At 48.1% G+C, this 22,564-nt stretch overlaps 1 protein-coding gene across 2 annotated transcripts in view; it reads left to right on the top strand.

Moving 5' to 3' along the window:
• The window catches only part of EIF4E (eukaryotic translation initiation factor 4E), a 172,213-nt gene that overhangs the window by 136,907 nt on the left and 12,742 nt on the right, over nt 1–22,564 (top strand). Inside the window, exon 6 of one of the 2 annotated variants that reach the window (XM_033957343.1) lies at nt 12,611–12,750. In XM_033957343.1, the coding sequence (XP_033813234.1) occupies nt 12,611–12,750 (140 nt within the window). Of the gene's footprint in view, nt 1–12,610; nt 12,751–22,564 lie in introns of those variants that run through there. The other variant, XM_033957349.1, reaches the window with a different exon arrangement.

Genomic DNA, 22,564 nt, shown 5'->3' on the forward strand with positions numbered 1-22,564 from the left:
TACGCTCCTCATCGCCTCGAGGCAGATGCTTTTCTGCTGGATTGGGGGAATCGCTTTCTGTATGCGTTTCCGCCATTCCCTCTCATTCAAAAGACTCTGGTCAAGCTGAAGTCCGACCATGCCACCATGATTCTGATAGCTCCTCGGTGGCCCAGGCAACCTTGGTTCTCCCTTCTACTTCAACTCAACAGCAGGGAACCGTGCCTACTTCCAGTGTTTCCTTCACTGCTTACTCAGCATCAGGGGTCTCTGCTTCATCCCAACCTGCAGTCTCTCCACCTGACAGCTTGGTTCCTCTCAACGTAACTCCGCACCAGTTTTCCCAGGCGGTGAGGGATGTCTTGTAGGCTTCCAGGAAGCCTGCTACTCGTCAATGCTACTCCCAAAAATGGACTAGATTTTCTTCATGGTGTATTTCCAATTCTAAGGAGCCTCAGCGAGCCTCCCTATCCTCTGTTTTGGACTATCTTTTACATCTGTCTCAGTCTGGTCTCAAGTCGACATCTATACGAGTCCACCTGAGTGCTATTGCGGCTTTCCATCAGCCTCTACAAGGGAAACCTCTCTCTTCTCATCCTGTGGTTTCCAGATTTATGAAAGGACTTTTTCATGTCAATCCTCCTATCAAACCGCCTCCAGTGGTTTGGGATCTAAATGTTGTCCTTTCTCAGCTTATGAAACCTCCTTTTGAGCCTCTGAGCAAGGCTCCACTAAAGTTTCTCACTTGGAAAGTGGTTTTTCTGGTGGCCCTCACATCTGCTCGCAGGGTCAGTGAGCTTCAGGCCTTGGTGGCGGACCCACCTTTCACAGTATTCCATCATGACAAGGTGGTCCTCCGCACTCACCCGAAATTCCTGCCTAAAGTGGTCTCTGAATTTCACCTCAACCAATCCATTGTGCTTCCAGTGTTCTTTCCAAAGCCTCATTCTCATCCTGGAGAATCAGCTCTTCACACTCTGGACTGTAAACGTGCTTTGGCTTTCTACTTGGATCGCACCAAACCACACAGAACTGCTCCTCAACTTTTCGTCTCCTTTGATCCAAACAAGTTGGGACGACCTGTATCGAAGCGCACCATCTCCAACTGGATGGCGGCTTGTATCTCTTTCTGCTATGCCCAGGCTGGATTACCCCTTCCCTGTAAGGTCACAGCCCATAAGGTCAGAGCAATGGCAGCCTCTGTAGCCTTCCTCAGATCGACACTGATTGAGGAGATTTGTAGGGCTGCCACTTGGTCCTCGGTTCATACGTTCACCTCTCATTATTGTCTGGATACTTTCTCCAGACGAGATGGGCAGTTTGGCCAAACTGTGTTACAAAATTTGTTCTCCTAAGTTGCCAACTCTCCCTCCATCCCATTGAGGTTAGCTTGGAGGTCACCCACTAATGAGAATACCTGCCTGCTTGTCCTGGGATAAAGCAATGTTACTTACCGTAACAGTTGTTATCCAGGGACAGCAGGCAGCTATTCTCACGTCCCACCCACCTCCCCTGGGTTGGCTTCTCTGCTAGCTACCTGAACTGAGGAGACACGCCCGGAGCATCGGGTGGGAAGGCACTGGCGCATGCGCGGTGCAGGCATCTCGAAACTTCTGAGTTTCTTCAAGCAAGACATGCTTGCAAGATGTCCGTATCAGGGCTCTGTCGGATGACATCACCCACTAGTGAGAATAGCTGCCTGCTATCCCTGGATAACAACTGTTACGGTAAGTAACATTGCTTTCTGTCTCTCTCACTCTCTTTGTCTTCCCCCTCCCCAAGGCCTGGCATCTCTCTCTCCTCGGGTCAGGGTGTTTCCTCGCTCTACTCCCTTTATTCCAGCATCTGCCTTGTCTTTTGGTTCAAGTCTGCTTTCCCGCCCCTCCTCAAGGTCCTTTTCTGTCTCTCTCCCTGTGGTGTCCAGATCCAGCATTTCTGGCAATCCCCATCCTGCCGGGACCTCTGTTGCTGGCGGCCTCCGCAGCATGTTCCCTCTGCCCCTCCGCTGACATCAGGGAGCAAGTCCACGGCCACCGGCAACCTGCTAGGTTCGCTACAGCATCAGCGATCCTCTGCAGTCTGCCGTAATTACCTTTTAAAGGTGAGACCAGGGGGAAACATGCAGGCCTTCGGCGAATCAGGCAGCGCTGGCGCCGAACCACGTAGGCAAGTCAGCCGTACAGACCTTAAAAGCAGGGCCCTTGGTTGTTTTGCAAAGGGAGTGTGGGAGAGATGCCCTGAGGGAAGGGGATGTAACATAAGTAAAAATGCCGACATGGAACTTTTTTTCAAAATGTTAATTACTTCTGGAGAGAGCCCTCACCCTCCATCAGCGTTGAAGGGCGCCTGCTGCTGGTGCTGCAGTGAAGAAGGGGAAGGCAGTTGCCGGGTTCCATCACGGCAGAGGTGCAGGGAAGAAGGGAAGGGGAGAGCAAGAAGAGGTGATTGCAGGAAGCATCTTGAAGTCTTTTCTCATCAAGCCCACCAGATGCTTCTTTCTCTACTCTAAAAGGCCAAACAATTTTACTAGTTTAGAATAGAATCTGCGCGCCAAAGGGAACGGTTTATTAGAATTTTTATTTTGAAGAAATTACTTAAAAACAAAAATACACATTTTTCGACATTTTATTTATAAGTGTATGTAGACATTCTTCAGTCCATACAGTTTGTACATCTATCTCAAGAGAGCGTGGCTTTTCCCTTCCTGTTTCTCTCAGGGTGGCACGTCAAAACTGCGTCAGTCATTCGCACGCCGACAATAGTGCACCCTTCTCTTGGAGGCTTTGTTAGGACCCTGGAGATTCGGGCAGGCAAGGAAGCAGCTTGTGTTGTTTGGTTGTTTTTTTGTAAGGGGAGAGGCAGGACATAAAGCTTTATTTCTGTCTTTGCATGGCTGATGAAGTAGGGGAATAGGCAGATGGTTGGTGATGGAACATCCGTGGGTTTGAGCATGCTGGGGGATTCCTTTCTGCTTAGTCTTATCGAGTCAGAAATCGGCTGGCGATGTGCGCGTGCAGCAACGAGGGTTAAGAACATAAGCAATGCTTCTGCTGGGTCAGACCTGAGGTCCATCGTGCCCAGCAGTCCGCTCACGCGGCAGCCCAACAGGTCCAGGACCTGTGCAGTAATCCTCTATCTATATCCCTCTATCCCCTTTTCCAGCAGGAAATTGTCCAATCCTTTCTTGAACCCCAGTACCGTACTCTGCCCTATTACCGTATTTTCGCGGATATAACGCGCACCTGTGTAAAACGCGCACAGGGGTATAGCGCGCAGAAATCACGATGATATGTACCAAAACTTTTCTATACCGCGCTCAGGCATATAACGCGCATGATGCCCGACGCTCCTTTCGCCCGCCCTGACTTTCCGTGCGCTGTCCCGACTCTCCGTTCACCCCCCCTGACTTCCGTGCACTGTCCCCCCTTGAAGTCCTGTCCCCCCTTGAAGGTCTGTCCCCATCCTGAAAGCCTGATGCCCCCCCCCCGACGTCCGATACATCCCCCCCCCCGGCAGGACCACTCGCACCCTCACCCCGAAGGACCGCCGACTCCCCAACAATATCGGGCCAGGAGGGAGCCCAAACCCTCCTGGCCACGGCGACCCCCTAACCCCACCCCGCACTACATTACGGGCAGGAGGGATCCCAGGCCCTCCTGCCCTCGACGCAAACCCCCCCCCCCCCCCAACGACCGCCCCCCCCCAAGAACCTCCGCCCGTCCCCCAGCCGACCCGCGACCCCCCTGGCCGACCCCCACGACCCCCCCACCCCCCTTCCCCGTACCTTTGGAAGTTGGCCGGACAGACGGGAGCCAAACCCGCCTGTCCGGCAGGCAGCCAACGAAGGAATGAGGCCGGATTGGCCCATCCGTCCTAAAGCTCCGCCTACTGGTGGGGCCTAAGGCGCGTGGGCCAATCAGAATAGGCCCTGGAGCCTTAGGTCCCACCTGGGGGCGCGGCCTGAGGCACATGGGCCAAACCCGACCATGTGTCTCAGGCCGTGCCCCCAGGTGGGACCTAAGGCTCCAGGGCCTATTCTGATTGGCCCACGCGCCTTAGGCCCCACCAGTAGGCGGAGCTTTAGGACGGATGGGCCAATCCGGCCTCATTCCTTCGTTGGCTGCCTGCCGGACAGGCGGGTTTGGCTCCCGTCTGTCCGGCCAACTTCCAAAGGTACGGGGAAGGGGGGTGGGGGGGTCGTGGGGGTCGGCCAGGGGGGTCGCGGGTCGGCTGGGGGGGCGGTCGGAGGTTCTTGGGGGGGGGCGGTCGTTGGAGGGAGGGGGGTTTGCGTCGAGGGCAGGAGGGCCTGGGATCCCTCCTGCCCGTAATGTAGTGCGGGGTGGGGGTAGGGGGTCGCCGTGGCCAGGAGGGTTTGGGCTCCCTCCTGGCCCGATATTGTCGGGAAGTCGGCGGTCCTTCGGGGGGGGGGGATGTATCGGACGTCGGGGAGTCGGCCGGGCAAGAGGGCTTGGGCTCCCTCTTGCTCCGATCGTGGATGCGGGTGCGGGTGGGAGCGCGTGCGAGCGGTCGTTCGGGGTGGGGGTGCGAGCGGTCCTGCTGGGGGGGTGAATCGGGCGTCGGGCGGGGTGGGAACTATGTTTAAAAACTTTTCTATACCGCGCTCAGGCATATAACGCGCGAGGGGTATGCGCGGTAGGTAAAATCGCGTATAACGCGCGCGTTATATCCGCGAAAATACGGTACACTCTCTGGAAGCGCATTCCAGGTGTCCACTACACGTTGGGTAAAGAAAAACTTCCTAGCATTCGTTTTGAATCTGTCCCCTTTCAACTTTTCTGAATGCCCTCTTGTTCTTTTATTATTCGAAAGTTTGAAGAATCTGTCCCTCTCTACTCTCTCTATGCCCTTCATGATCTTGTAAGTCTCTATCATATCCCCTCTAAGTCTTCTCTTCTCCAGGGAAAAGAGATCCAGTTTCTCCAATCCTTCAGCATATGAAAGGTTTTCTATCCCCTTTATCAGACGCGTCGCTCTTCTCTGAACCCTCTCGAGTAAAGGGTATAGGGAAGGCGACCCGAGCTCTGCTCAGCAAATTGCCCATCCCCACTGCATCCCATCCTCAGCCAGGCTGCAGAGAGGGTTAAAAACAAACAAAAACGCATCATAAATATTGAGCAAATTGCACAGAGCTTGAGCAGCCAGCACCTTCTTTTAACACAAACCTAAAACCAACCTTATTTGCTCCAGCTGAACGGCGTGTATATAATGCGGAGGGTGGGCTAAGGTTGTGTATATTTGTATACAGATGTAAGTGGGTGTTTCTTTCACATGCTATCTGAGCTGGGGGGGTGTGTTAGGGAGCAGCCGTAGGACATGCTGCTGTAGGCAGGCGAGCAGGTTTCCTTGTCCCAAAAGTTTGCGTTGTGGGGAAAAAAAGTTACTTACTCCTGAGGGGAAGCATGTCATTGGAGGAAGGCAGCCGGGCGCCCAGCTAAAAGATGCTAGGGAGAACACTGGACATGGTGATCGCCACTTTGCTCAGAGCTAAGTGGCTGTCCACAGTAGCATCCTATGCTAAGGCCTGGAAGTCCTTTCAGCACTGCTGTGCTGTGGAAGAGGTAGAGCTCTTTCGAGCTCCAGTTTTGGTAGTTGGACTTTTTGCAGGAGGGACTTCAGTATGGCCTGTCGGTCAGTTCACTGAAAGTGCAGATAGCAGGCCTTTCCTATTTCCAAGCGCAGGGGGACAGAGGTTCCTTGGCCTCTCATCCAGATATCACCTCATTAAAGGTGCTCCTCCGGTTCATTCTCCTTTCTGTTCCTGGACTGTATTGCAGGGTTTCAGCAGATCTCTGGATCTTACCAGCAAGACAGTATTCTTTGGTGGCAATTAAATTGGCAAAAAGAGTTTCCGAGTTGCAGGGAGACATTCCTTAAGATTACAGAAGCAGGGATCTCATACACCATGCTGACCTCCTTGATAAAGATTCTCGACCTTCCACGTTAATCAGGAAATCCGTCTATCTGCTTTCTCTCCTTTGGGGTAGAAGAAAAAGAACAGGGCATTTGCTAGATGTCAATCTTGCTCTCCTCCAGTATCTCAAAGTTACCAATGAATTTTGTGTATCAGATCACCTGTCCTGACCAGTCATGCAAAGAAAGGGAGGCTGGTGTCTAAAACCTCTATTTCCAGATGTATTAAGATGGCCATTATGGGGGGTTACGTGATGACCCTGGGCTGAGTGGTGGCTCTTCACCTCAGCTCCGGCCTGTTCAGCATTTTATCTTGCACCACTGTGCAGATCTCTACACCTCAGCGAGTTGCTGAACATTTCTAGTATCCGGTGATTTGGTTTGCAACGACTTTACTCTTCAGTGTGAGTGACATACCAATAAAGGTGGCACAGCCTGCATGGGAGAATTCTGACTCTGCTATGCTGCTGCGGTCACTGGCCACGTTCCAGGAAGATGTGGTCCAGGATCTTACCTAAAATATTTTGGCTTATTGATAAGCTTTCCAAACTGCAAGCCTCCATGGATGACATCAAAGACTGTATTGAGAGACAGAATCAGCGCACTGGTACTGTTGAACACCGGGTGTCCCAGCAAAAAGACACAGCGAGCGTCTTGATGGTGCAGATCTGAGGACTGGAAGAACTGTGTAGCTTTACAATCGCCTGGAAGATCAAGAGAATAAAGGCAGGCAAAATAATCTACGCATTAAAGGAGTACCTGAGACAGTAACATCTGATGCTCTCTGGTCCTTGGTGAAAATCTGGCTTCCGCGATCAAGGTGGAGCGGTTACATCGCATTGGCCAGCACCGAGTGGATTGTGATCGGCTGAGGCCCATGATCGCAAAGATCCTTAATTAAGCTGACAAGGACAGGATCGTGTCTCTCTGCTAAAAGAAGGGAGACCTCATTCATGAGGATAAGTGACTTTTCCTTTTCAGTGATTACTTGGCAGTGGTGGCAGCCAGCTGCAAAGCTTTGGCATCATACTGTGCGGATTTGAGGAAAAGGGGCATTAGATTTTCGATCCTGTTCCCAGCTAAAGTTCGGGTGTTTGCAAGGCTCTTTGACACTGTGGAAGCCCTGCAACAATATGTTTCCAGTTTGCCTGTTCTCCAATGATCCCTTGGGGGCATTTCTTTTGACAGGCTGCCAGGCCATCTTGGGTAGCATGTGGTTGTGCCAATTGGGTGGTGACTACATGGCGACTACATTAACTCTTGAAAGGAGCCAAGCACTAATTCTGACAGTCTGGCATGCTTGTTCTTTTTGTCATGCCCCAGCTATCTGAATTACTGTGTGCTGTCTGTAATGGATGGTCCATTGGCATTTACATCACCGGGCTGCCAGGCTACTGTGTGCTACATGTGGCTTTGCCAGCCGAGTGGTGATTAAATTACCTCTTTGATGGTGCCATGCACTGATACTGACTTCTGACATAATTCTACTTTTTGCAATGCCTCTGTTAGCAGATTTAATGTCTGCTGCCAGCATTTGGCGGTGCAGATCTGAGAGAGTCTTATGGCCGGGGTGTGTGTTCTGTTATGTCTGTTGTACATTTTGCTGTCATAGCTATGGTGGAACTTGGGATTTGAACGGGTTGGGGTTTGGGGTCTGTTAAGGTTTTTTTTTTTTTTAATGTGATATGTTTTTGTGTTGTGGGGGTCAGTGTTTGGAATTCTGGGTGGTTGGAGAGGTGAGAGGATGTTCTACGAGTGGATGAGATGGATGATTGGGAGAATGGGATTGTTTCAGGTTATTGGGCTGGGGGGGAGAGAAGGGGATGTTCGGGATTTGAGGTGTGGGCATCTCCACGCAGGCTGCGGTTCGGCTGGGAGGCCTACCCAGCATGACTTTCTAGAAATTTATTCTGTTTCTGGATATCTATGATGCATAGGGATAACGGATAAATTGCAATTTCTTACTTTGAATGTATCTGGTATTCTCCGGTAAAGCGTGCCAAGCTCTTGGCTCACCTGAAAAGAGGGGCCAACATAGTTTATTTGGGTTGTTTTTTTTCAGGAGATCCACCTAACGGCAGCGGAGTATAAAAAGCTGCAAAGAAACTTGATAGGTGAGGTGGTTTACTCTTCTTATAATTCCAAACAGAGAGGTGTGGCTATACTTTTCCACAAGAAACTGGCCCTGTCTACTGATTATTCAGGATCCCAATGGACGGTTTATAGTGCCTCGAATGTAGACTGTAAGTCATCACGTCCCCTTAAAAAGGATGCAGACCAACTGGGAGTTAATTTTCTTATGCAGTCTCGCGACTTCATGGATGTGTGGTGTATGCCCCCCTCCTCCCCCCCCTCCCCGGGAAGCTAAATTTTATATTTATTCTAAGGTTCTTGACTACCATTCACGCATCGATTGTATCTTATTGCATGAAAGCTCCATGGGATTGGTAGATTGCACGGACATTCGCAACGTTGTCTTTACCAATCATTCTGCTGTCACTGTCCATCTGCACTGGCAGAAGGAGGTGGGAGACCGGATGTAGAAGATGAGTCCTACATTGTTCCTGGATGAGGAGTTTCCTCATGGCATGAATATTGCCTTCACAATGATGGGGGGGGGGGGGGGAAATCAGCCACAATTTTTGGAGGCTGCTAAGGCTTACCTTAGGGGACGGATTATAGCATACACTATAGGCAAACGTAAGTGCCAAGAGGCTGCCTTGATAGCTCTTACCAAACAGCTCCACACTAACTGCCATTCTCATCTGGCTTCCGGGGCTACTTTAGATCAAGTTCAATATTTGCTAGTGCATAAGCAGATTTATGCCATCTTGACTGGTAGGGCGTCAACTCATATAGATGCACACCGATACAAGTTTCACTGCTGGGGCAATAAGGCTGGTAAGTTGCTGACTGCTTTGGTGCGGCTCTGATGGCAGGCTTGCAATATTTAGCATTTAAAAAAGGGGGTTCACAACCACTCCTTCACTGACTGACATTAGGTCACAATTTGTCCAATTCTACAGGGAAGTTGTACAAAAAGGGCACATATGATACAAACCAACAGGATATGTTCTTTGAATGACTCACCTTGCCCAAGGTCACTTCGGAACAGTTATCTTCGCTCAATGCCCCTGTCACTACCCTAGAGATTTCTTAAACCATAGGTAATTTAAAATTAGCAAAGGGTCTGGATAGGATGAGTCCAGAGTTTTATAAAATTCTACAAGACTATGTGGGTACTGCCATGGGGGCTATGTGTGTGGAATTTCAAACGGGGGAGGGGGGGAGCTAATGCTCCCGGAGCAATGTCATGCTCATGTTGTAGTCCTCACAAAGCTGGGTAGGGATCCTGAATTGGTGGGTTCGTACAGACTCTTTTCCTTTTTAAATCAGGACATGAAAATTATTTCTGCTATTTTGGAAGAATGCCTGAGCATAGTCATTTCGAGCTTAATCCACCTGGATCAGGTGGGATTCGTTCTAGGGCAGTTTGCATCTTCAAATATCTTAAAGGCCTTATGGACTTTAAGGGAGGGGTGGACCTGGAGGGTAGATGATGTCCTGGCTAGTCTAGACACAAAGAAAGCTTTCGACAAAGTTACATTGAAATATCTGTTTTGGGTGCTCCCAATAATTTGGCATAAAAGGCTCTTTCCTCGATTAGGTGGTTAATCTTTTTAAGCTTCCCACAGTGCAGCTTCTTATTAACAAACGTCGGACGGACTCGTTTTCTTTATTGCGAGGGACCCGACAGGGGTGCCCTCTGTCCCCCCTATTGTTTCTCCTCTCTCTCGAACCTCTGACTGTTGAGATTTGCACATCCAAAGGGTTGAGGGACATAATGGTGGGAGGACCAGAGACCCACATAACAATGTTTGCCGATAACATGCTCTTATTTCTCAGGGATGTGGGCACTTCATTACATCAAATAATTACCCTGATAAACCAATTTCTTATACAATCTCTCTGGAGGCTGAACTGGTGGGATCTTGCATCTCTGATAAATACTAAAGATGATCCCTCCCCTTTGGGCTACCTGTCCAGGAGCTTTCTGACCTGCTCGGTTAGTAGAAAAGCCATGGAGAACTATGACAACAGGAAACAGAAGAAAAGAGAGGGCACGGGAACTCCCACTACCAGTCAATTCTGCTCAATATCGTATTATACTAAAAACTACGGCCAAAAATGGCCAACTGGAATCAAACACATAATGTAAACATTATAAACTGCAAAACCCTGGAAAATCCTGGGATGTGGACACAGCCTAAAGAACAGAAGGGGCACCCCCCCCCCCCCCGGGAACCCCCACCAACCCTTAAACCTTACAAAGGGAAATACGCATGAAATTCTTAGTGAGGCTGGTCAAAGAGAGAAATCCAGCTTACCAGTTACTGAAGAGGCAACCTGTGAATCGGACAAAACAGTTGGATGGGAGTTCTCCAGAGAAGATCTACAAGAAGGAAGATTAGCAGAGGTAAGAAACATAATCTTTCATTCTTGTACAATCTCTCTGGAGGCTGAACTGGCGGGATGTATCAAAACAGTCCCAAAACTCGGTACTATGGATGCTGCTTCGGTACCTGCGACATCCAAGCCATCACAAGAGGTACTGGTGTCACCGTTCCGGTCAGGTAAGCCCGCCAAGAAGCCACCAGACTTGCTTGACCCCATTTGATCGTGATTGGCGTGTGTTTGTTATCTTTTATGCAGTTTGCTTTATACCTTAACCACCATGGACCCCTGAGGAAGGCATGTTATCTGAAACACGAACCGTGTCGGGTCCCTTGGTTGGCTATAAGGTTGTATATGTTACTGCATTTATTAATAAACAACGCCTGCATCTTGTACATTATCTGCAGTCTGTTCGTTGTTTTCTGCTTGCTGTTGTTTACTGCAGACTACGTTGGATTTTCTTTCTCCCTACTGTGCTTCTCCCTTCCATTTTTCCCGCTGCCCATCTTCTTCCGTCCATGCTCCCCATAGTCTAGCATCTCTCTGTTCCCCATTTCCCTTCAGCATCTTCTCCCCACTCTCTCTTCAGCTGCGTCTTCTCCCCATTCTCTCTTCCCCAGTTCCCTTCAGCAGCGTCTTCTCTCATCTCTCTCTTCAACAGTGTCTTCTCCCCACTCTCTCTTCCCCAGTTCCCTTCAGCAGTGTCCTCTTTCTCTCTCTTCCCTTCAGCAGTGTCCTCTTTCTCTCTCTTTCCCAGTTCCCTTCAGCAGCGTCTTCCCTCTCTCTCTCGCAGGGTCTTCCCTCTCTCTCTTTCCCAGTTTCCTTCAGCAGCGTCTTCCCTCTCTCTCTTTCCCAGTTCCCTTCAGCAGCGTCTTCCCTCCCTCTCTCGCAGCGTCTTCCCTCTCTCTCTTTCCCAGTTCCCTTTGGTGTCAGATCCTCTCCTTCACTCTACCCCTCCACTCCAGCACCCTTCGCGCTTCCTGCCCCTGATCACGGGACCCGCATACATCAGTCAGGTGGCCAGCTGAGGCAGCCAAGCCTCCAGCCGCCCTCTGATCCGAGATGTTTTGTGCAAAAGAGGCGGGTGAGGCAGATCTTCAGAGAACTGTTCCTGCAGCAGCTCTCAGCACCCGCACGACTTGGTCAGCCATTGCACAACCTTCGCTCCACGCCCCTATCGGTTACGGTCACCATGACTGATAGGACGTGTAACTAGGGTTGTGCAGCGGTAGACCAAGTCGTGTGGGAGCTCTGTGGCTCGGGCAGCTGCGGTCGTGTTCATATCTCCTCCGAGCAGCTGGTGTTCTCCAGGCTCTCTGCCTCCAACTCGGGCCCTTCCACCACCAGCAACGTGTCGCTGGTCTCCTCAGCCGGACAAGGACATTCAACGGAGACGGGCAGCGGGTCTTTCGCACTCTGCAGCTCCAGGGCCCCCAACTGCAGTTCTAGGCTGGGTCTGCAGGTTGCATCAGCTTATCTACACCCGCCTCTCCCTGGTTGTTTGCTCCTAGTGCGCAGCGGTATGGTGATGGCAGCACAGATCTGCCCAGTTTTCAATCTGCCGGTTCTTCTGCTACCTCCAACCAGCTCCAGCCAAGGCTTTATGAGAGGGAAGGAGGAAAGTAAACATCGCCACAGGTTGGATTAAAACACTGAACGGGCCGGGTATGGCCCGCGAGCCGTAGTTTGCCCATGTCTGATCTAGGCCTTAGAGCAGTCATTAACTTCTCTTCTTGCTATACAATCTCAGCAGGAGAGGGGAAAAGTGAGCAGCAGCTGTCACATACCTGCAACTGCTTTCTGTACAGCAAGTGCAAAATTCTGTGCATTCTGCAAACATGGGGACTTCTGCACAAATTTTGTACTGTGTAGTTGTACAGAATCCTCCCAGGAGTAATTCATACTAGACAAACATACAGTAATGGAATACATCTCATCTCATAACCTGGTGGATATTTTCATGGGATATTAAAAATAGTGAACAGAGAAGGTTGCCTTGATTTTTATACTTTTAACTAAAACTTGAATTTTCCTACATGCTGTTATTTGAGTGACTCTATCATAAATTATTTTTTTCTAGAATGTTGGGATATTTCATTCTTAAATTTGAATCATAATTGTCAGCACTGTTATTAAATGGGAGTAAAGGTTGTGTGTGTGGGGAGGGGGACGAATCTGAATTAGTAGATTGGACACATCTATATGGTAATATAAATATGTAGTCTTTTTTGTGCTTTGTTTTTAGCTGATGTGCCTTATTGGAGAAGCATTTGATGATTACAGTGATGATGTATGTGGAGCTGTTGTTAATGTTAGAGCCAAGGGTGATAAGATAGCAATATGGACTACTGAATGTGAAAACAGGGATGCTGTTACGCATATAGGGTAAGTTCAGGTTAATCATCATCCTTTTCTTTCTTTTTTTTTTTTCCTGAATTTGCAAGTCTTTGCTTTTTATAGTGAGCATGTTCAATTACCTGACAATGGTAGTCTCGAGCAAGAGTAACTGGGGCTTTTTTATAGTTCTTGAACTAGAAGCTCATCCTTAACGCTGTCTATACAGATTTCTGTTACATCCCTTTCGGATTCAGTACACTAGGTGTTCAATCACTTCCCGCAATCCGAGAGTTACAGAAATCAAACACTTTACTGAGCATGTGCTCCTCCTACCTTAGAGAGAGTTAGAGCCCCCTACAGTTTCAGTTTTTGAAAGCAATCCATGCAGAAGTGTTCTGCTCTTCACTGCATCTTTTTCTTATTTTTTTTTGCTAAATGATGGTAGCAGCCTCCTTTGCGGCACATGCTTGAGATTGAGTAGTGTGCCTTTTGTGGAAGTAGATGTCTGTCCCCAGTTAGTGTTGGACTATGTGGATTGTGTGGCGGATGCCCTTTATGATTTCATCCAAGTTCTTAGTAAAGTTTCAGCTTATGGTATCTGCACGCTGGATTCATTGGATCTGTCATTGGGCTGGGGACACTGCCTCCAAGGCCACATTAAGCAGCCTCCCTTTCAAGGGTCAGCCTCTTTAGGACAGGTCTGGATGATCTCATGGCCAGCATTGATGATTGCTGCCAAGTATCTCCCTGTGAACCCGTCTTGCCTTACTTTGGGAGGGGACCATAGTATTTTTTGTCCCTCTCGCAGATTTTTTTCAGGGATCATCAGGCTCTTCCTTCCAACGATATTCCCAGGGGTACCACCCTCGTTACAGTAATTCCAATTCCAAATGTCAGGCATCTAGATCCTGTGCAGCTACTGCTCCTCAAAAGCCCCAATAACGCCAGAAGTTAGGCATGACTTCCTCATGTCGGGGGCCAGCTCTCTATTTTACCGTGAGTGGATTCGCATATCCTTGGACAACATTGGACATCATTCGGGAGGGGCACAAGATAGACTTTCTGGACTCGCTGATAGGTCTGCTGGCAGTGGTCTGGAGTTCCTGGTTTCCTTGGAATGTGTCCTTTTCAGCACCACTGTTCCCTCAGGGTGAGTGAACAACTCCTAGTAGTCTTTGCAAGGTCTTATGCAGATTTGCTCTTTATTTCAACTGCTCAGGCTCCCTCTGCTGGCCTGGGACAGGAACTTCACCCTGTCACAGCTGTGTCATCTCTTTCAGATGCCACTCCCCTGGATGGCACCAGCTTGCAGTAGTCTGGATTTGTTTCTGGACTCGCTGGTAGGTCTGCTGGAGAAGGAGTCAAAGGTCCGCGCTACCCTGCAGCATCTTTTGGACATCTGAGCACTAGGACCTGTTTTCAGTACACAAATCGGGCTTAGGCAGATACTCCTTATATTTCATCAAAGGAATTGCTCGGAGGATTGGAGACCTTTTCTGGATCTCAAGTCGGCCAACCGCTTCCTGCGGATTCCTCATTTCCAGATGGAAACCATGCACAGTCATTGCTGCTGTCCCTCCAGGGGAGTTTCTGGTGTCTTTGGATCTTATGGAGGCTTTTCCTCTAAATTCCAATCTTTCTGGAGCATCACAAGTTTCTGTGTTCCCATGTTCTGCAACAGCATTTCCAGTTTCTAGCTCTTCCCTTTGGGCTCTCGACAGTTCCCTGCACTTTCACCAAGATGATGGTGGTTGTAGTGAATTTTCTCCGCAGGCAGGGTGTCCAGGTCCATCCTTATTTGGATGACTGGTTGATTCGGGCTCTGTCTCGACATGAGTGTGAACGTGCAGTGGAGATGGTGGTTTCTGTACTACAATGCTTGGGTTGGATTGTCAACATCAAGTAGAGTCAGTTAATGCCATCATAGACGTTGGAGTATCTGGGCCTTCTCTTTGATGCCTGGCAGGGTCGTGTGTTTCTTCCCAAGCCATGCAGACAAACTTCAGCAGCAGAGCTGTGATCTCCTGGACCTTCCAGCTCCCATGTTCTGGCATTATCTGCAGGTGCTGAGGTTCATGGCAATTTCCTTGAAGGTGGTCCCCTGGGCCAGAGTGCACATGCACCCTCTTCAGGAGTTCCTCCTATCTTGGTGGTCTCCACGACTGTGAATGGGCCGAGCGGTCATTACCCTTCACCTCTGGTTTTCCTCGGTTCTCCCAGGCACTGGTCTAACACCTTCATCTCATGACCTCCCTGGTCTCTTGGGCTACTTGGCTCCAGCTATCCATTCCAATTCCTCCACTGGTCACCACCGGTCTCCCCACCAGACTCTCCTTTCAGGTTCTTCTCAGGGTCCCTAAACTGCTTGCACTGAGGACTTTTTCCCAGCCCCTCAGTTGTCTTTTCGCAAATACATGCACGGAGGATTTCTTTCCAGCTAGTCTCTCTGAACACTCTCTAGGTCGATAAGCTTGAGGGCTCTCCAGTCCCTCCAAGCTCTACTAGGATTCTCAGATGCTCTTTCACTCTGGGGCTTCCGGTCCCTCTGGTTGCTGGCCTCTCAGGTCTCCTCTCTGAGGACTCTCCAGGTTCCTCAGATGCTCTCTCACTAGGCTCTCTACTAGTTCTCCAGCTTGAGGGCTTTCTAGTCTCTCCAAGCTCTACCAGGAATGGTAATACAGGGTAGGGTCTCTATCTCTTCCTGCTGTACTGTGCCCCCTGTCGGCACTGGACAGCAACTCTACTGCACCGGGGCCCCTTTCAGCACCGTCTAATACTGTGCTTACCAGGAGTTAGGCCAAAGCCAGCATTCCTCCTCCTGAGGGTTGCCTGGCTCCCAATGGAACTCCTCGTTTTCTTTGCTTGGAATGTGTCCTTTTCAGTACCACTGTTCCCTCGGGGTGAGTGGACAACTCCCAGCAGTCTTTGCAAGGTCTTATGAAGATTTGCTCTTTATTTCAACTTCTCGGGCTCCCTCTGCTGACCTGAGACAGGAACTTCACCCTGTCACAGCAGTGTCATCCCTTTCAGATGCCGCTTCCCAGGACAGCGCCAGCTTGCAGTAGTCTGTGCTGGTGGCTTCAGGGGGAGGCTCTCCACCAGAGCAGGCATCTTCGGATCTCAGAGTGGATCACTTTCTTGACAGATGCCAGCCTGTCAGGTTGTGCCGCTTATGGCGAGGACCGCTCCATTCAGGGGCAGTGGACTACATGTTGGAGGCGTTAGGTCGATCAATCGTCTGAAGCTTCAGGCAATTTGGCTCTCTCTGGAGGGAAGAGTGAAGCTGTTTCGCCAGACGGAATTACATCTTTGTCTCTTGGCAACACACATAGCTGGAGTCAACAACATATGGGTAGACTCAGTTGCCAAGTTCTGGACCCTTGAGAATAGGCTCTCTCGCAGAAAGCGTTTCATCTGATCGAACAGCAGAGAACTCGAAGGTCAGGTGCTTCTTCAGTCAAAGAACATTGCACGGAATCTTAGGGCTAGACGCCTTAGTTCATCCCTGACTGGCTCATGAGCTCCTTTCTGTGTTCCCTCTGTGGCCTCTGATTGGTCGGGTCATCTGCTGAATAACGATTCATCCTAACCTCGTGATTCTTGTTACTCCAGACTGACCTTGTCATCTGTGGTATGCAGATCCCGTCCATTTTCAGTGGGACAGGAAGCTCAAACTCTCTTCATCGCAACCTTCTCAGTCGGGGTCTGGTGCCCATGGTGAATCCACAGCGCTTTGGTCTTACAGCAGGATCTTGAACGATCAGCCTTGATGAGACCTGGTTATTCAAATGTAGTCATCTCAACGCTTTTGAAATCCGACAATAAACTAAAATTTATTAAAACAAATAAAAAGTCTATTTTGTGTTGGATCAAAGTATTAAGACCAGTCTATATTACAGACCCAAAACAGATAAATGCAATCTGTTGAAATCAGTCTGTATTGCAGACCCAACAGTCTGTGTTTCAGCTCTAAAGCCTGCCTCAGGGGTACATTAAGCATCTAAAGAACAAATAATGAAGACAGTTTTCAAAACTAATAAATACTTATATCAAAACTGATTGTGAATACACAAATACATTGAATTAAAAACACTGTAAGAACAGATGAGCGTCAGTAACATATGGAACTAAAATTTGCATTGCAAACAAAAAAAAGCCATACAGATATTTACTGTATTTTTTGCACCATAAGACGCACCCTAAATTTAGAGGAGGAAAGCAAGAAGAAGAAAACATTCTGAACCAAATTCTCCCTGCCAGGCTCTGCACCCTGTCCCCCCCTTCCTGCCAGGCTCTGTACCCTGTTCCCCTCTGGTGGTCTAGTGGTAGGCCGGGACAGGGCAGGCAGGCCTAGTGGCTGGCAGGCAGGTAGGGGCATGCAGGCCTCTCCCCCCCCCCCCCCAGGCAGGCTGCCCCCTCCCAAGCCTACCCCCCAGGCAGGCCTACCCCCTCCCAGGTAGCCCCCGCAGACAGGCAGGCCAGCCTCCCCCATCCTAGGCAGGCAGGCCTACCCCTCTAAGGTAGCCCCCGCAGACAGGCAGGCCAGCCTCCCCCCCCCAGGTAGCCCCCTGGGGCAGGCAGGCCTCCCCCCTCCAGGCCTCCCTGCAGGCAGAGTGGTGCAAAAGGCTACCGGCCTGGTCCCGTGCCACTTCCCGCGAGAACTCCTCCTATTAAGAACTCTCGCGGGAAGTGGCATGGGACCAGGCCGGCAGCCTTGTGCGACACTCTGCTGCAAAGAAAGAGGACTCAGAGGCAGCCGCGTCAGCTGTCAGTGCTCTAGGTAGCTGCGTCCAGCGAGGGAGGGCCTCATAATTTTAAAAAGGTAATGGGAGGGGTTTGGGTATTCGTTTTATAAGATGCGCCTTTATTTCCACCCCCTTTTTGGGGGTGGAAAAAGCAAAGGTAATATTTCAAATTATTCAAGTAAATGAATTTAAGTAGCTTTGAACTCATATGTTATACTAAGAACCAAATATTACATGCAAGTCAAGTATATGAAAATATAAATGTGTGAATGTGAAAATATGGTGAACCAAATAAAAGTGAACATTTAGAATGAAAATGGTTTAAACGTGTAATTCAGGACATACCCAATAGATGGCAATCTAGTAACATCAATGACCAATAGACACTAAAAACAGCCACAGAGAAAACCAAAATTTAAGACATAAGGAATCATTAAAAAATCTGATCCAATAGATGCTGGCATTGTAGTTTAGAAGTTGGGACATTGGACCATTTGATATTTTTCTGTCCCTATATAAATGCCTTTTGGAAGTTAATTTGGCCCCAAATTAATTCATTGTTAGAAAATCATGTTGCCCTTTCATATGATACTATATTATTTGATACTTCAATGAGATTTAAAAGCCCAATTTCAGCTAATAATAATAAACTTTTATTAATATTAACAGGGGGTGCCATTCAGCAGATTACAGGGAATTGGAAAGATTATACTAAACTAAATTATACTTTTTGGTGGAATTCAGTGTGCCATATTTATAAAATGGAAAGGGTATTTGCTTTGCAACAAGGTAATTATAATAAGTTTAAAAAGATTTGGGGGCCATTGATGATTTATTCTAGTGATCAGACATCTTAAACACCAGAATATTGGATAAGATAAGGGTGGGTGGGTTTATGACGGATAATATATTGATAGTTGTTATTTATTGGTATATGGGTGGGAGGGGTGGGTTTATATAATTATTTATTTGGAATAATACAAATAAGAATGTCAAGTGATGAATTAAGGTATTTCTGAATGAATGTTGTACACTTGTTGTAATTTTTGAAAATGAATAAAAATTTAAAAAAAAATAAATCTGATTAATCAGAGAGCTTATAAATTTAAGTAAGAAGTAGCATATAAAACCGTGACTTAATATGTAGGCACTGCCAAAGCAAGGCGCTGAAAAGTGATGTGGTATAACAAAACCACAATCCCAACCTATAGAAGTATCCAAGCCTTGGAAGCCCACTTGCTTGCTGATTTATCAGAGGCTTGAGCGCAAGCTGTAGGCCCCTGTCCAACAACCTTTTGGGTATCAGGGAGCCAGATGCATATTAATCCTCACTCTGTCGCATCGTGCATTTCATGGGGTGGAATACAATTTTAATGGTAAAAGAGCGGCCGTGTTCCACGGGACATATGAGGAATGGGTGGGAGTTTTGGGCTGAGCCGCCTTTGAGTCCTCCAGGACTCAGGAGCCCATAGAGCAAGGAGAAAATCCTACTCGGATGCTCTAAGCAGCGAAGGTGTAAAATGGAAGCGGCGGAGCCTAGAGACCCTAGTCAGAGGTCCTGCAGAAGTCATTAGGGCTTATCTGTTCAGGGATTTCCCCCAGAGTTGGTGAATCTCTTGTAGAGAGCTTATTTGAAGGGCCCAGGAAGTGCTGTGCTGCTTGTGGGCACACCAGCATTAGACCCAGTAAAGGTTTCCTCTCCAAAGGGTCTCTCTGCTGCAGAGTAAGCTGGCTCCAAGCATCGGTGACCAATCAGAACAGGATTGGAGGTCTATCTCCATACCTTTACTGTCACAAGGATTAAACTACTTCCTTGGATGATTCGGGATCCCTAACCAGGAGTAGGAAGGCAGTTGTTGTTCTCAACCAAAGGGATGAGTCCTTGGTGCTGAGACTTTTTTCAAGTCCGCTACCCTCTCACATGTTTCGGATGCACTCAGTGACAGAAGTTGGACCCCTGAATAGCCATCCATGAGTGGCACAGATGTTCAGGCCTCCCTTGTCCCTGCACATCCAGACATCATCTTGCTTGCCATTGATCAATGGGAAGCACCAGAAGTCTTCCAGAATTCCAACTGTTTCTTCAGCCAAAGGTGGATTTGGAAGTAGCACAAGTAACCAAGCATATCTCCCTTCCTAGTATAGAAGTGATGCAAAGCGTTTGTGGTCCTTAAAAGACAATTTTAAGTGCTAGCTTTGGGGATCAAAGTGGCAGCTTCCATTGTGGCATGTGCTTGTTGTCGCACCAGGTTAAGGTGAAGCCCTGAGAAAGCCTGTCCCCAGCTGGAGATGAGAGTAGATTGTGGCAGATGCTCTCTGACATCAATCATGAGCCAAGGTATTGGCATAAACTGTTTCTGCCCACTGGATGTTCTGGATTACACACTAGGTGGGCAATTCAGCCTCCAAAGCTACCCTAAGCAGACTGCCCTTTAAGGAGCAGATGCTCTTTGGCAAAGGCTTGGAAGACTTTATGGCCAATGTGGTGGCTCATCGTCCCAAGTCTCTACCAGACAGGGGATCTCATTGACCTGCGGTGGGTGGCAGAGGCAATTTTTGTTCCTCCCGTAGGTCTTCACAGATCCTCTACTCAGGGGGCCCCATCAGGGATTTGGAAACTAGACACCTACATCTCTTTGGGTCGCACGTCAGCTTAGCCGCCAAAAAGTCACAATGACTCCAGGCCAGCTGTGCCTCACATTGATGGGAGGCTGTCAGCATTCTGGAGGGTTTGGGAGCTGATTTTTCTCAGACTGCTAGGTCCTGGATAATATTCAAGAAGGTCACAAGTTGAAGCTCTATCGCCCTCATCTGTTCGATTCCCCCACCATATGGCCAGAAAAGGAGGCCAGGGAACAAGTGACGGTGCAAAGACTCTTGGACATCCAAGCTGTAGAACCAGTTCCTGAAGAAAAATTGGACTCTGACAGATGCTTCATATACTTAATAGTGCCCAAGAAAGGCACCGAAGACTGGAAACTGATCCTGGATTTGAAATCCGTGAATGCAACATTGAAAGTTACACGTTTTCACATAGAGACAGTTCAGTTGGTCATTGCAACAGTGGCTCCAGGGGAATGCTTAGCTTCCCTAGATTTGACGAAGGCCTACCTTCATATTCACAGAAAATATCAGATTCCATGTTCTTCAGAATCATTTCCAGTTTGCGATGCTGCCATTTGGGTTGGCTACAACTCCACGCATGGTGATGGCAGCTCTCCTCCACAATACGGGGATTACAAGTATACCCATATCTGGATGATTGGCTGCTCAGAGTGCCATCAAGGCCTAAGGGTGAGCAGACAGTGCGACAAGTGGTAGATCTTCTGTAGAATCTTGACTGGCAATACCACTGATGTGCCCTGAGAGTCCAAGCCCCCCTGCAGTTACCCCTTTCTCGATGACAGACTTCATATAAGTATCCAGGCTACCTAAATAAGCTTTCCACATCAAATTAACAAATTCAAGAGAAAAGGCATTACTAAGCAACAGTGAAACCCTCTAGGTAACTCCATCTATTGGGCTCCTTGGCTTCTACATTTTTGTGCTTAGGTACGCCACTGTTTTGGGGCTCTGGAAGGTTTTTTTCCCAGAAGCCAGGCTCCCCAATGGTTCCTCAGTGCTACAGACCAAAGGAAAGGCTATTCTGGACACATCTGCCCCCCCCTTCAAGTGCTATGCGACCATCCAGTACAACTCTTGCATGAATTAGGAGTAAAAGAGCCTGAGGACTCCATCCCTGCCAGTTTTGAGGCAAAATGAGGCAATTTTAAGGTTCTGGAGAACTTTGGAAAAAAAAAATCATCAGGAAGTCCAAGATGGCCGTGGCGGCAACATTTTAGCACCAAAACCAGCTCAAAAATGACTTATCCAAAAGTTTTAAAACCCAGAAAATAGGATTTTAGTGGTGGAGGACACTATAGAACACAGGTGTCAAAGTCGGTCCTCGAGGGCCGGAATCCAGTCGGGTTTTCAGGATTTCCCCAATGAATATGCATGAGATCTATGTGCATGCACTGCTTTCAATGCATATTCATTGGGGAAATCCTGAAAACCCGACTGGATTACGGCCCTCGAGGAGGGACTTTGACACCCCTGCTTAGAAAGTGGCAGAAACCCTTAAAAACAGGATTTTCAGACCCCCCCACACACACAATTTTGTCCATAAGCTGCAATAGCCTTACATGCTTTGACATGCTCTGAACGTGCTGCAGCATGCATCAGCTTTAAGTAGTAGTTGGGTATGGGAGACAAAACTGCTTCAATCAGCCACTCTTCCAATGCTGAGATCTTTGGGCTGCCAGTCAGATTGAGGTCAGAGTGATCCTCAACCTCCCCAGAACCATGCATGCAAAGGGGGGGGAAGACAAAATTGCAGACGGCATCCTGAAGAGCCCTGCTGAGCCCCCTGCCAATGCCTAACAACCTGTGATCAAACCTCTGTAATTCAGTAGGTGAGGTAAGCTACTAGGGGTATGGACCCCACGCTTCACAAAGATCTCTGCAGGCTGGCCAAACAGTTCACCAAGGATATATATATATATATATATATATATATATATATATATATATATATATATATATATATATATATCAGAAAGACACCTTCCTGCTCACGTGCATAACGAAAAAATGAAGGGGACTTGAACTAGGATAACTGATATCTGAAGGATTTTTAAACATTCCATATTGCTCTTTGTTCAAGAAAGACTTCATCATATAAACTTCCTATTGCTGACAACTTGGAAACATCTGTCTGACTTGCTTGAATTTTAGGAATTTAAAAGGGATTTCCTTTGCCATATTGAAGAGAAATGACATTGTGGAGATTCTCAATATGGAGTCATGCCACTGGAGTGATCTAAAATGTTGATGCCATATGCCCCAATATCAATATTTCTCAGCTAATAACTTGCTGACTCTCCTGATCACGCCTAGTATGGGATTCTATGAATTTCAATTGGGTCAAATTTTCATGTGTGGATTTAATTAATAGTCTAAAGTTTTATTTTTAAACATATTTTGTTTAACCTCATCAATTAACTTTGATGTTTAAGCAAACACAAGAATACATATGCTATAATACTATTATTTTAGTTAAATAAGAGGTGATTATT

This window comes from Geotrypetes seraphini, chromosome 1, assembly GCF_902459505.1.
Source record: "Geotrypetes seraphini chromosome 1, aGeoSer1.1, whole genome shotgun sequence".
Taxonomy (NCBI): domain Eukaryota; kingdom Metazoa; phylum Chordata; class Amphibia; order Gymnophiona; family Dermophiidae; genus Geotrypetes; species Geotrypetes seraphini.